Source organism: Carcharhinus amblyrhynchos, chromosome 18 (assembly GCF_965287045.1).
Source record: "Carcharhinus amblyrhynchos chromosome 18, sCarAmb.v2.hapA, whole genome shotgun sequence".
Taxonomy (NCBI): domain Eukaryota; kingdom Metazoa; phylum Chordata; class Chondrichthyes; order Carcharhiniformes; family Carcharhinidae; genus Carcharhinus; species Carcharhinus amblyrhynchos.
Genome location: NC_137341.1, coordinates 30,616,424 through 30,629,207, shown reverse-complemented (window position 1 = coordinate 30,629,207; position 12,784 = coordinate 30,616,424). Strand labels below are relative to the sequence as shown.

Sequence of the window (12,784 nt, the reverse complement as noted above, 5' to 3'; positions counted from 1 at the left end):
TGCATAGCTGAAGTAGCCAGAAGTATGCGGAAGATGGTCTTGTGGTGCAGTGGGTAGTGACTCCACCTTTTCAGTGTCGGCCTTGGCAGTTTCTTGGCCACTTGTGGAAAGATTCGTTTTTTCTTCCTTTCCATTTTATCACTAAGGCCACCAGCGCTGCATCCAAGAAGCTGGAAGACAGAGAATCAGAGAACTCTGACCTGCTGTTCAAATTCTCACCTTTCTTCCTGATTGCAAAGTTTCTCCTAGGCACTTCCCACCTCTGCAGCCAGAATGCAATCCAAGCTTAAGAAGTGCAGCTTTACTAAGCAGCATGCTCAGCTCGCTTAACCTTGGAACCTTGCATGAAGTTTGGCTGCTGCCTCTATCACTTAATGAGGGCATTTGATAATCTCTTATCATGATCTCTGTGTTTGCTTATCAGTCTTATCCAATTTTAACTCCTTTATTCATACTACAATCCCTTTGTAATGAAAACTGACATATCATTTACTTTCCTAATTACCTGTTGTACCATGATGTTAGTTTTTGTAATTCATGCACAAAGGTAGAAGAACCTGTCTTATAGTGCCAGGGACCCAGGTTCGATTCCTAGCTTGGGTCACTATCAGTGGAGTTTGCACATTTGCCCCATGTCTACATGGGTTTCCTCCGGGTGCTCTGGTTTCCTCACACACTCCAAAGAGGTTATAAGAACATAAGAACATAAGAAATAGGAGCAGGAGTAGGCCATCTAGCCCTTCGAGCCTGCCCCGCCATTCAATAAGATCATGGCTGATCTGTTGTGGCTCAGTTCCACTTTCCCGCCCTCTCCCCATAACCCTTAATCCCCTCTCTTATCAAGAACCCATCAACCCACTTCTTAAAAATATTTAGCGAGGCAGCCTCCACCACTTCAACGGGCAGAGAATTCCAGAGATTCACCACCCTTTGAGTGAAGAAGTTCCTCCTCAACTCCGTTCTAAACCGCCTCCCCTTTATCTTGAGGCTGTGCCCCCTAGTCCTACTGTCTTTTTTGAGCGGGAAGAGTCTCTCCACCTCTATCCTATCCATCCCATTCATCATCTTATACGTCTCAATGAGATCTCCCCTCATTCTTCTAAACTCTAACGAGTACAAGCCTAGTTTATTCAGCCTCTCCTCATAGCTCAATCCCCTCAACTCCGGTATCAGCCTAGTAAACCTCCTCTGCACTCCCTCCAGGGCCAAAATATCCTTGCGCAGGTGCGGCGCCCAAAACTGCACACAGTACTCCAGCTGCGGCCTCACCAATGCCCTATACAGCTGCAGCAAGACCTCCCTACTTTTATATTCAATCCCCCTCGCTATGAAGGCCAGCATCCCATTCGCCTTCCTGGATAGGGCCTGGGTGGGATTGTGGTTGGTGCAGACTTGATGGGCGGAATGGCTTTCTTCTGCACTTTAGTAATCTATAATTCTGTGAACCTGTGAGTAAAAGTATTCTTCTTTCGCATTTTTCCTACCTAAGTGGATAACCTCACATTTCCCTACAATACACTCCATTTGCCACTTTGTTGCCCATTCATGTAAGCTGCCTTTCTCTCTTTGTAGTCTTTCTCTCAATTTACACTCGCACTGGTTTTGTATAATCAGCAAACTTGGATTCTCTCTGTCTCTTCAACTAGGACATTGATATGGGTTAAAGATATTTTATCAGAAATAAATAAACCTGGAAACCAGAGGTTGGAAGAAAATTGATTCCACCAGAAGCTAATAGTAACTTCCTGAAATACTGCTGATATCTAATGATAATACTATTAACTGGGGTGGCATAGTGGCAAGTGGTTAGCACAGCTGCCTCACAGTGCCAGAGACCCAGGTTTGATTCCCGGCTTGGGTCGCTGTCTTGTATGGAGTTTGCATGTTCTCCCTGTGTTTGCATGTGTTTCCTCTGGGTGCTCCAGTTTCCTCCCACAGTCCGAAAGACATGTTGGTTTGGTGCATTGGCCATGCTAAGTTCTCCCTCAGTGTACCCGAACAGGTGCCGGAGTGCGGTGACTAGGGAATTTTCACAGTAACTTCATTGCAGTATTACTGTAAGCCAATTGTGATACTAATAAATTTAAACTTAAAACTTAAACATTCAAAATTTTCCTCAAAATCTACAGTAATTCATTCATTCATGCTAGTTTATATGTAGCTGGTAGTAATATGTGCAACTAGTAGAAATTCTATAAACCATTGATAATCACTCTGAATTCATAGCCAGAATCTTCCTGTATTGGATGAGGTCTGTTTAGGCATTCAGTCAATGCCACATTTAACATGGTCTATCTCTCTCTCCCTATCTTGGACTCTGGCTGAGACTCCTGTTGCCTGTGAAGATGTTGACTCTGAATTGGACTCTCAGTTGGAGCCAAATTGTGTTTAGATTTCATAAATTAAAAACTGACCAATATAAATCCAGTCCAGCCAATTATTGCTGCATCAGTCTAGTCTTAATCATCTGCAAAGTGATGTAAGATGTCTGCAAAAGTGCTATTAAGTGGCGCTTACTTAGCAATAACCTGTTCACTAGCGCTCTTTTTTGGGTCCCACCAAGGGCACTTGGCTGCAGACCTCATTGCAGCTTTAATCCAAAGACGGACAAAAGAGCTGACTCCCAGAAGTGAGGAGTGACTGCCCTTGACATCAAGGCAGCATTTGGCTGCATGTGGCACGCAAAACCCTGTGTAAATTTAAAGTCAGTGTGAATCAGTGGGAACATTCTTCATATGCAGGAGTCATACCTGGCAGGAAGATGGTTGTGGTTTTCGGAGACTGATCATCTCAGCCCCAGGACATCACTACAGGAGTTTCTCAGGGTGGTGTACTAAGCCCAGCCATTTTCAGCGGCCTCATCAATTACCTTACTTCCATCAAAAGCCAGAAGTGCAGATGTTCACTATTCATTGAGTTCAGTTTCATTTATAACTCTTAAGGTAGTGAAGCAGGCCATTCCCACATGAACAAGACTTCAGCAACATTCAGGCTTGAGCTGATAAGTTGCAAGTAACAGTTGTGCCACACAAGTGGTAAGCAATAACCATCTCTAACAGGAAAGATTCAACAGCATTTTTATTGTTAAATCCCTCAACATCTTGGGTTTACCATCAACCAAAAACTGAACTGGACTAGTCATATAAATATTGTGGCTACAAGAGCGGTTCAGAGGCTGGGGATTTAACAGTAAGTACCCCTCCTCCTGACTCCACAAAGCCTGTCCACCTATTACAAGACACAGGTTAGGAATGTGAATGAATGCTCCCCATTTGCTTGGATGAGTACAGCTTCAATAACACTCAAAAAGCTTGACACCAAAACAAGTCTCTTGAAGGCAGCATATCTACCACCTTAAAAATATACTGTCTCCACCAGCAGCCCCAGCTACAGTGTGTACTACCTACAAGATGCACTGCAACAACTCAACAATGTTGCTTCGACAGCATCTTCCAAACCATAACCACTACTATCTAGAACAATAAAGGCAGCAGATGCATGGGAACACCTCAACCTGCAAGTTCCCCTCTAAGTCACATACTATCCTGACTTGGAACAAAAGCACTTAACCTTTACTATTACTGGATCAATTAGCACTGTGTACACACAACACATGGACTGCAGCAGTTCATGAAGGCAGCTCACCACCATCTTTTCAAGGGCAAATAGCCTGTAAATGCTGTCCTACCAGTGATGCCCACATTCTGTGAATGAATAATTTTAATAAACTATTATGCAACAGTCAGGTTGCTTCAGACCTACATTTCTATTTTGGACATATTATTGATCCAATAATAACCCTGATTCTATTTTTTTAACTATTTGAATAATTTATGGTGTTGGAAATCATTATGCTGTGTTTATCTTTCTTTTATGATGTGGAGATGCTGGTATTGGACTGGGTTGGGCACGTCAGAACTCACAATACCAGGTTAAAGCCCAACAGGTTTATTTGGAATCACGAGCTTTTGGAACACTGCTCCTTCATCAGGTGAGTCTGATGAAGGAGCATTGCTTCTTGTTGGACTTTAACCTGGTGTTTTGAGAGTTCTTACTGTATCTTTCTTTTATTTCAGCTCAGAAACAAATGGTAATAACCTCTGATGGCTTCCTGGGTGTTAGTTATTTCCACTGTTCAGTTTAGTGCAAGCTGATTGCATTGAAATTATATTCATCGCAATTCCTTTCATTATTACTGGGTGAGAGGGTGGGAATCAGTGGAAACCTGATTACAAGTCAAGTTTCTCTGCCGAAAAATGAGAGTGCATTGATGGTGCTGGAGAAAGAGAATCAGATAGCCTGAAACATTTATTATCAGATTTAGATATAAAGAATAGAAAATACAGTGAGGACCAAGGAATGTGTGCCGCACCATGGCATTGGACCCCTATTGCCTATAACTGTGGAGACCGATATTAAAAAGGGAAAGGAAGCTTTGGAAGATAAAGTGCTTCACACAGCATTGCCAATACCAGGGCTCTCATTCCAGCGTCACAGCACAAGAACCCTAATTGGGTTCAGCTGAAAGATGTAACAACGGCACCTCACACCACATCAGAAGCCTGCAGACTTACAAGCAGTGAAAGAAGGGAACTGTCCAGGTATCAATCACTCGCTCTCTTTTCACCAGGCAGCATTGAGCTTATTAATGACAAATTATGAGTGAAAGGTCCAGTAATTAATGCTGAACAAAGCTTGGCAAACTGTGCATTGCCTGTAATGTGAATAAGCCACACAAATACCTTCAGGCTCAGTGCAGCTGCCTCTAACAAAAGGTGCATTTATAGGACGCAGTGTGTGCCAGTAAAACTGCAAGTTCTTTTTGGGAGGGAAATAATAATAGCATTTTTAAAAAAAAATCTCTGAAGAATAATTGGAAATAAATGATTATTTGTTGGCTGTAACACAAGGTGTGGAGAGCTGCATCTTTTAATCTGCTTTTAATGGATCATCAGGAGGATTTTAAACACTTTGTAATATCAGAGTAAAGAAAATGGAGCAAAGATTCAAGATCATGGGATGTGGGGCTACAGGAGTCTAAGGCATGTCACTAACACATGGAAGATGAGGCCTAGTTCATTGCATCATCCTGATATACATATTCCTTTACCTCCTTCCCAGACTGTGAATCCTACTGCAAACCTGTGAAAGGAAACCTGAAGATCAACATGAAAAAATACTGCAAGAAAGACTATGGTAAGCTACATATAATTTTATAAACTGTTACATGTCAGTAATGCTCAAATTAAGGCTTGCATTGAGTAACATTATAACACTAATCCTGCCATTGTCCAATGATGTATATTGATCAGACCTTGCAGCTCCCAGTGATGAATGCCAATTATAAACATACCTGGAAATCAAAAATATAATAAAAACTAATGAGGATCATTTTGACTAGCTTTAATAAACTCCTTGAAGAAAAAGCTGCAGACTAGATAAGGGTAATGTAGTAGATATAATCTATTTGTCTTTTCAAAAGGCCTTTGTTGTTACCAGACAGTAGACTCATGACTAAGATCAGAACATGTGAAGTCAGGAGACAAGTATTAGAATGATTAGCAAGCTGACTACAAATGAAAAAATAGATAATGGGGTTAACGATAGTTCCTTAGACAGGCAAAAGATAGAAAGTGGAATTCCAAAAGCATCAGTGCTGGGACAACTGTTATTCACCACTTCCATAAATAAGTTGGACTCATGAATGGGAAGTACATTTCAAAATTGGCCTGGGGTAGGAATATTTAAAGCAGAGGAAGACTGCAACAAAATACAATACCTGTGCAACACTGCCAAAATTGCCTTGAAAATCACTGAAAATTGATATCTTAACTACCTGTTAGTAATCCCTTAACTATCTAAATTGGCTTCTCATTGCAGTTATGCAGGTTGTCAGCATCAAACCCAGCCAGCTCCTGGGAAAAACAGACAGAGATGGGAACTTGTTAGCAAACTAACTCATTTGTCCCTGCATTTATTTTCCAAACCTCTCCTCCAAATTCATCATCAAGCACCCCCCATTTTACCCATACTGAAGGGGAATCATTTCGGGAAGTTGAGGGAAATAAACTTGCAGGGCAGTGCAGATAGAGTGAAGCAATGGGATTGACTGAATTGTGAGCTGGCATGAACTTGATTTGCCTGAATGGCTTCCTTCTGTGTTGTAAAGGACTTTCTGACTCACAGAGCATTTTATTAAACTTGCAGAATAGTTTGCAAATGAACTTCAATACAGACAAGTATGAGGTGGGGAATTTTGGTAGAAGGAATAAAGAGGCTACATTGTTCTTAGACTATTGTTCATAGTCTAAGTGGGCAAGAGGACAAGAGGGATCTGGGGGTACAGATGTGCAAAATACTAAAAATAGTGATGCAGGATAATAAAGCCATAAAATGCAAACAAAACACTGGGGTTTATTTCTGGTTGGATAGAACTGAAAATTAGCAAAGTTATATTAATCTTATTTCTGAACTTGGTTAAACAGGGAACAATATTAAATAAAGAATAGTAGTAGGCAAAATAGTAAAATCTATTATTAGGGACTCATAAAATCAAAAGGTTGTAAGTTCCTATGACCACCCCACTCGAAAGTGCTTATTTTGAAATCCAGGCAATCCTATCTCGTCCTATCTTCCAACTCAGACTGGGTGAGATATGGACTGTGCAGCATGTCCCCAGGGCATAGCATTGAGGGCTGTACATTGCACATAAGGAACTGACAGCCCCTTTTTTATAGCACTAACTCTGTAAACTGGGGTTTGGGGGAGAGGGTGGGGTTCCCCTGGGTGTTTGGGGTCCCATGGAGGTTTAAACAATAGTTCCACAGTGCTTTTTTGGAATACCCCGTGAATACCACACCCCAGGCAAATCAGAAGTTATTGTCCAAAATATGATTAAGTGGAATCAACATGGATTTATGAAAGGGAAATTTTGTTTGTTAAGGAAGTAACTGGTAAGATGGATAAAAGGAATCAATGAATCTGGATTTTCAAAAAACATTCAATGAGGTGTCACACAAGAGATTATGATACTTGTGGTTGGACTGAGGAATAGTTAAGAGACAGAAAACAGAATATATATAAAGGAGACATTTTTAGGTTGGCAGACTGTAATGAGTGAAGAACCACAAGAGTCATCACTTGGGCCTCAGCTACTTATAATCTATGTTAATAACTTAGATGAGGAGACTTTGTGTAACGTATTCAAAGTAAGTGCTGAGGAGAATGTAGAGGCTGCAAAGGGGCAAGTTGTGTGAATGAGTGAGAGCCTGACAGATGGAATATACCATGGTGATGTGTGGAATTATCCACTTTGGTAGGAAAATTAAAAACCATATATAATAATAAGAGACTGGGAAATGTTTGAATTCAGAGGAAAGTGAATATTCTTGCACTTGAATCACAGAAGGTTAACATGCAGGAACAGAAAGCAATTAGTAAAGCAAATGGTATGTTAGATATTGTTACAAAGGGTATGGAGTATAAGAGTATAGCTGTTTTACTACTGTTATCCCAAGCATTAGTGAGACCACACCTGAAGTATTATGCACAGCTTTAGAGCAGGATTTCCCTCTCCTGTCCCCCTTGGGAATTGTAATGGGCAGGGCAAACCATGCAAAGGTCTGATGACCTTGGATGGGAATTTCCAGCCTTGGGGCAAGCACAGCCGGAAAATCCCACCCATAATCTCCTTACAAAAGGAAGAATATGTTGCCCTAGAGGAAGAGCAACAGTGCACTTGACTGGTTCCAAAGATCAGGGGAAATTGAGTAGACTGGGCATGTACATCTTGAGGTTTAGAAGAATGAGATGTTATCTCATTTATACATAAATTTGCAAGTAAATTTATGCTGAGAAAACTTTTCTCCTGAATGGGAAATCTAGAGCATGGACGATCAGTCTCAAAATAAGGGTTACCCATTTAGGATTGAGCTGAGGAGTCATTTCTTCACTTAAAGGCTGTGAATCTTTGAAATTCTCTACCCCAGCAAACCGTGGATGCTCCATTGGTGCGTATATTTGAGACAGAGGTCCTTAGATGTTTGGGTACTAAAAGAATGAAGAGGTATTGGAACAGTGTGAGAAGATGTAGTTGAAGTAAAAGATCAACCATGATTTTATTGAATGGCAGAGCAAATGAAAGGGTGAGATAGCCTGCTCCAGCTGATATATATTCTTATGTTCACCATACTTGAATGATATATAGTTCCGATTTTTATGTTATAGAAAACAAAAAAAGGTTGTCAGTAATGATAGGAAAATGAATTAAGGCAATGGTGTTGGTATGGACATAGAGTTGGTTCAATGACAGGAAACAGAGCATCGTGGTGGATGGGTGTTTTATGACTGGGAGGTCATGGAGTTCTGCAAGGGTCAGTTCTGGAACCTTCACTCTTCAATTTTTACAAAGACTTAGACTTGAGTGTAAGGAGTAGTATTATAACGTTTTCAGTGATTAAAAAAAACTTGGCAACAGAGTAAATGATGATGAAAATAATTATAGGTTTCAAGATATTAGGATGGTGAAATGGGTAGCAGTATGACAAATTGAATTCAATGCCATGTTGTGTGATATAATACAGTTTGGAGGACATGCTGTTAAGATCCCTGTAGAGATTGATAATGTTTTAGAAAGAAAGGGATCCCCATGATAATAATGAAAAGAAAATCGCTGGACAAGATTTCATTTCATACATGATCTGGAGGAGGGAACCGAGTGCAGGGTGTCGAAATTTGCTGATGACACCAAGATTGGGGGAAAGGCAAATTGTGCGGAGGGTGTGGAGAGTCTGCAGAAGGATCTAGATAGGCTGGGCGAATGGGCCAGGAAATGGCAAATGGAATTTAATGTTGGCAAGTGTGAGGTGGTCCACATTGGTAGGAAGAATGGTAGGAAGGACTATTACTTACGTGGCGAAAAACTGCAGCAGGCGACGGTGCAGAGGGACCTCGGGGTCCTTGTGCATGAGTCGCAAAAACCCAGCTTGCAGGTGCAGCAGGTGGTCAGGAAGGCGAATGGGATGCTGGCCTTCATAGCGAGGGGGATTGAATATAAAAGTAGGGAGGTCTTGCTGCAGCTGTATAGGGCATTGGTGAGGCCGCAGCTGGAGTACTGTGTGCAGTTTTGGGCGCCGCACCTGCGCAAGGATATTTTGGCCCTGGAGGGAGTGCAGAGGAGGTTTACTAGGCTGATACCGGAGTTGAGGGGATTGAGCTATGAGGAGAGGCTGAATAAACTAGGCTTGTACTCGTTAGAGTTTAGAAGAATGAGGGGAGATCTCATTGAGACGTATAAGATGATGAATGGGATGGATAGGATAGAGGTGGAGAGACTCTTCCCGCTCAAAAAAGACAGTAGGACTAGGGGGCACAGCCTCAAGATAAAGGGGAGGTGGTTTAGAACGGAGTTGAGGAGGAACTTCTTCACTCAAAGGGTGGTGAATCTCTGGAATTCTCTGCCCGTTGAAGTGGTGGAGGCTGCCTCGCTAAATATTTTTAAGAAGCGGGTTGATGGGTTCTTGATAAGAGAGGGGATTAAGGGTTATGGGGAGAGGGCGGGAAAGTGGAACTGAGCCACGACAGATCAGCCATGATCTTATTGAATGGCGGGGCAGGCTCGAAGGGCTAGATGGCCTACTCCTGCTCCTATTTCTTATGTTCTTATGTTCTTATAAACTTTTACTGTAACAAATCAACTAAGATCAAGATAATTCAAACATTAAAAAGAGGTAAATTTCACTTTAAACTAGTCGATACAACACAGATATGACTTACTTACTCATAATTTCCCACATAAATATGGGCCCATATATAACCTCACAGTCTTTCCAACTCAGCCTCCATTTTGTAGGATTTCTCACTTCCCATCCAATCATTTTGGCTCTTGAGTTGCATTTATCAGCAGCTGTATCTATCAAATGTGCACAGACATGGTTACCACTCACAAGGTCCATAACTGTGAACCCTCTCTCACTCAGATCATAAGCATTCCAATGACAAAGAATCCCCAGAGACATAGAATTTTCTCTGACTTTTTTAAACAGCCTGAAGAGCTCTAGCATACTTCAACAGCAGCAGTGCGTAATGCCCAATTCACAATCTCTTGCTCCTCCTGTGTTAAGTGTTCTGTCTTTTCCAACCGTATTACACACACACTAATGCAATTTTGACTTTATTCGCAGAGATCTACTTTAATACCAAGGTCTTTTCAAAGACTGTCAGAAACAGAAAGTTTTCTGTTTGCCCTTTGCTTCTTAGCTGCTCACCCTCATGGCAATCCCAGGTCATATGAACATTTCTTGGGACCTAATGCTGTGATGCTAAGGAAACAAATTAACCCTCTTTCAAAATACTCCCCAGTCACTTTGTTCTTAAAGGCATTTCTCAGCAAATGAGCCATCCATTATATAACAAACTAAGGACATTAGCAATAGGAACAAGAATAGACCAAATAAACCATTCCGCCTCTCAGGACTGCTCCTCCTTTCAATACGATCATGGCTAAATCTGATCATGGACTCAACTCAATTTTTCTGCCTGTCCCCCACAACCATTGCTTCCCTGGTAGATCAAAACTCAGCATTGAATATATTTAATTACCCAGCATCCACAGTTCACTGGAAAGAACTCCTTCTCGACTTTGTCTTTAATGGTAGACCCTAAATTTTACCGCCGAGTTAGAGATTTCTTATGAGAACATCCCCTCAGCATCTACTTTGCCAAGACCCTTCAGAATCTTACATATTTCAATAAGATCACCATTCATTTTTCTAAACTCCAATGAAAATGTAGGCTTAAACTGCAAAGTCTTTCCTCATAAGGTAACTCCTTCAACTCTGGGATCAACATCATGACCCTCTCTGAATTGCCTCTAATGCATGTATTATCATCGTCATTTAAGCTGTGCTCATCTAATATAGGATATAGCTCATTATCCATTTTACTCTATTCCTTGCTTGTTTTATCCATGTTGTTCGTAGTTTTGATGTTTTGTTATTTCGTCAAATTCTATGTTTCTGTCTTCTCATCACTGTTGTCACTCCATTAACTTTTGTGTCCATCTGTTATCATTTTTTCAAGCAACATATCCAGGTCTCAATTTGGATTATTTTATCTTCTGAATGCTGTCCTGAACTTTGATTATCTGTATGTAATTTATTCTGAATATATCTCTGAGTTGTGCAGTTTTAGGCATATTCAATATGTGATCTCACCTATGCCCTATACAGATATTGCAAGGCTTCTCTACTTTTATGCTCCACCTCTTCAAAATAAAGGTCAACATTTAATTTACCTGCTTAACTACTTGCTGTATTTGCATGCTAACATTTGGTGATTCATGTATAAGGGCACCCAGATCCTTCAATACCACAATGTTGTATCTTTCACCATTTAAATAATATTCTGCTTTACAGTACTATTCTTCCCACTGAAGTAGACAACTTCAGATTCTCTGACTTAACATTGCGTCTGCCAAGTTTTTGGTCACTCACTTAACCTATCTATATCCCTTTGCACTCTTTGCATCCTCCTCACAACTTGCTTTCCAACCTGTCTTTGTATGGTGAGCAAGTTTAGCTGCAATACACTTGGTTCCTTCATCCAAATTATCAATATAGATAATAAATAATGGAGGCTTCAGCACACTCCACTTGTTACAGTTTCCAACCTGAAAATAACCCAATTCTGTGTTTCCTGTTAGCTAGACAATCCTCTACGCATGCTAAAATCTTGTTCCCAACAACATATTCTCTTGTGCAGTAATCTTTTATGCGGCACCATATCAAATACCTTTGAAAATCTAAATGCATTATGGCTTGAATTTTTTTCAAAATGTTATCTTGGGTGGGAAAAGCACAGAGCAGCTCTGACTGAGTCAGCATTTATTGACCATTCCTAAAGGCAATTAAGAGTCAACCACATTCTGTGGATCTGGAGTCACATGTGGACCAGTCCAGGTAAGAATGGCAGATTTCCTTCCCTAAAGGACACTAGTGAAATGGATGACTTTTAATGACAGTCAACAATGATTTTATGATTGTCATTCGACTTTAATTCCAGATTTTTATTGAATTTCAATTTCACCATCTGCATGTTTGGATTCTGACCCAGGTTCCCAAAGACGCTGAGTCTCTGGTGTCCAATGGCAATACTGCTATGCCACTGCCTCTCCCTCAAATACTTAGTCAAAAAAATAGAAGAGGTTGGGCCCACAACATCATGATGTTAGGGGCTGTACTCAGCTGGACGCCTCTGCGGGTTTAGTTCACCAGGTTTGTCATGGGGGACTTGACGTGATTCATGTTGATGTGCCCTCATGCTGCAATGAGTGGACAATGAAACAAGGGGGACTATCAGGTAAATGCCTGATAATCATATTTAAATTAATGCAAATAGGGATTGTGACTTGTAAACTTGGGATTCCTGTTGCATCAGTGGCGGGGTGTAGGACAATTGAGTGGGGAATCCCACCAGCATAAAAGTGTTTTGAGAATCCTGCTTGATTCTCTACCCCTTCTTCCGTTCCCACCCTTCTGCCCCCTTCGACAACAGACGCAGAAAATCCTCCCCATGGGTGGAATTTTCTGCTCCATTGACCAAGTGTGGTGGCATGCAGGATTAGAAGCTGGTATCCTGCTGATCACCAGGTTGTGTTCTTACGCTTAATCTGTTGCTTGAAACCTCATTCATTATGCATAGGTAAGCAGCTCACTGAATCACATGCTGGGGTGGATACTGATTCATCTTCCTGCTTTCACCAAAGAGCTCAAGGTCCTGGTGCCAT

General features: G+C 41.2%; 1 protein-coding gene across 1 annotated transcript in view; it reads left to right on the top strand.

Annotated features, from left to right (window-relative positions):
- Positions 1 to 12,784, top strand: part of LOC145354966 (netrin-3-like) — a 229,564-nt gene that overhangs the window by 205,808 nt on the left and 10,972 nt on the right. The window contains exon 6 of the mRNA XM_080206665.1: positions 5,122 to 5,196. Coding sequence (XP_080062791.1) covers positions 5,122 to 5,196 — 75 coding nt within the window. The remainder of the gene's footprint in view (positions 1 to 5,121; positions 5,197 to 12,784) is intronic.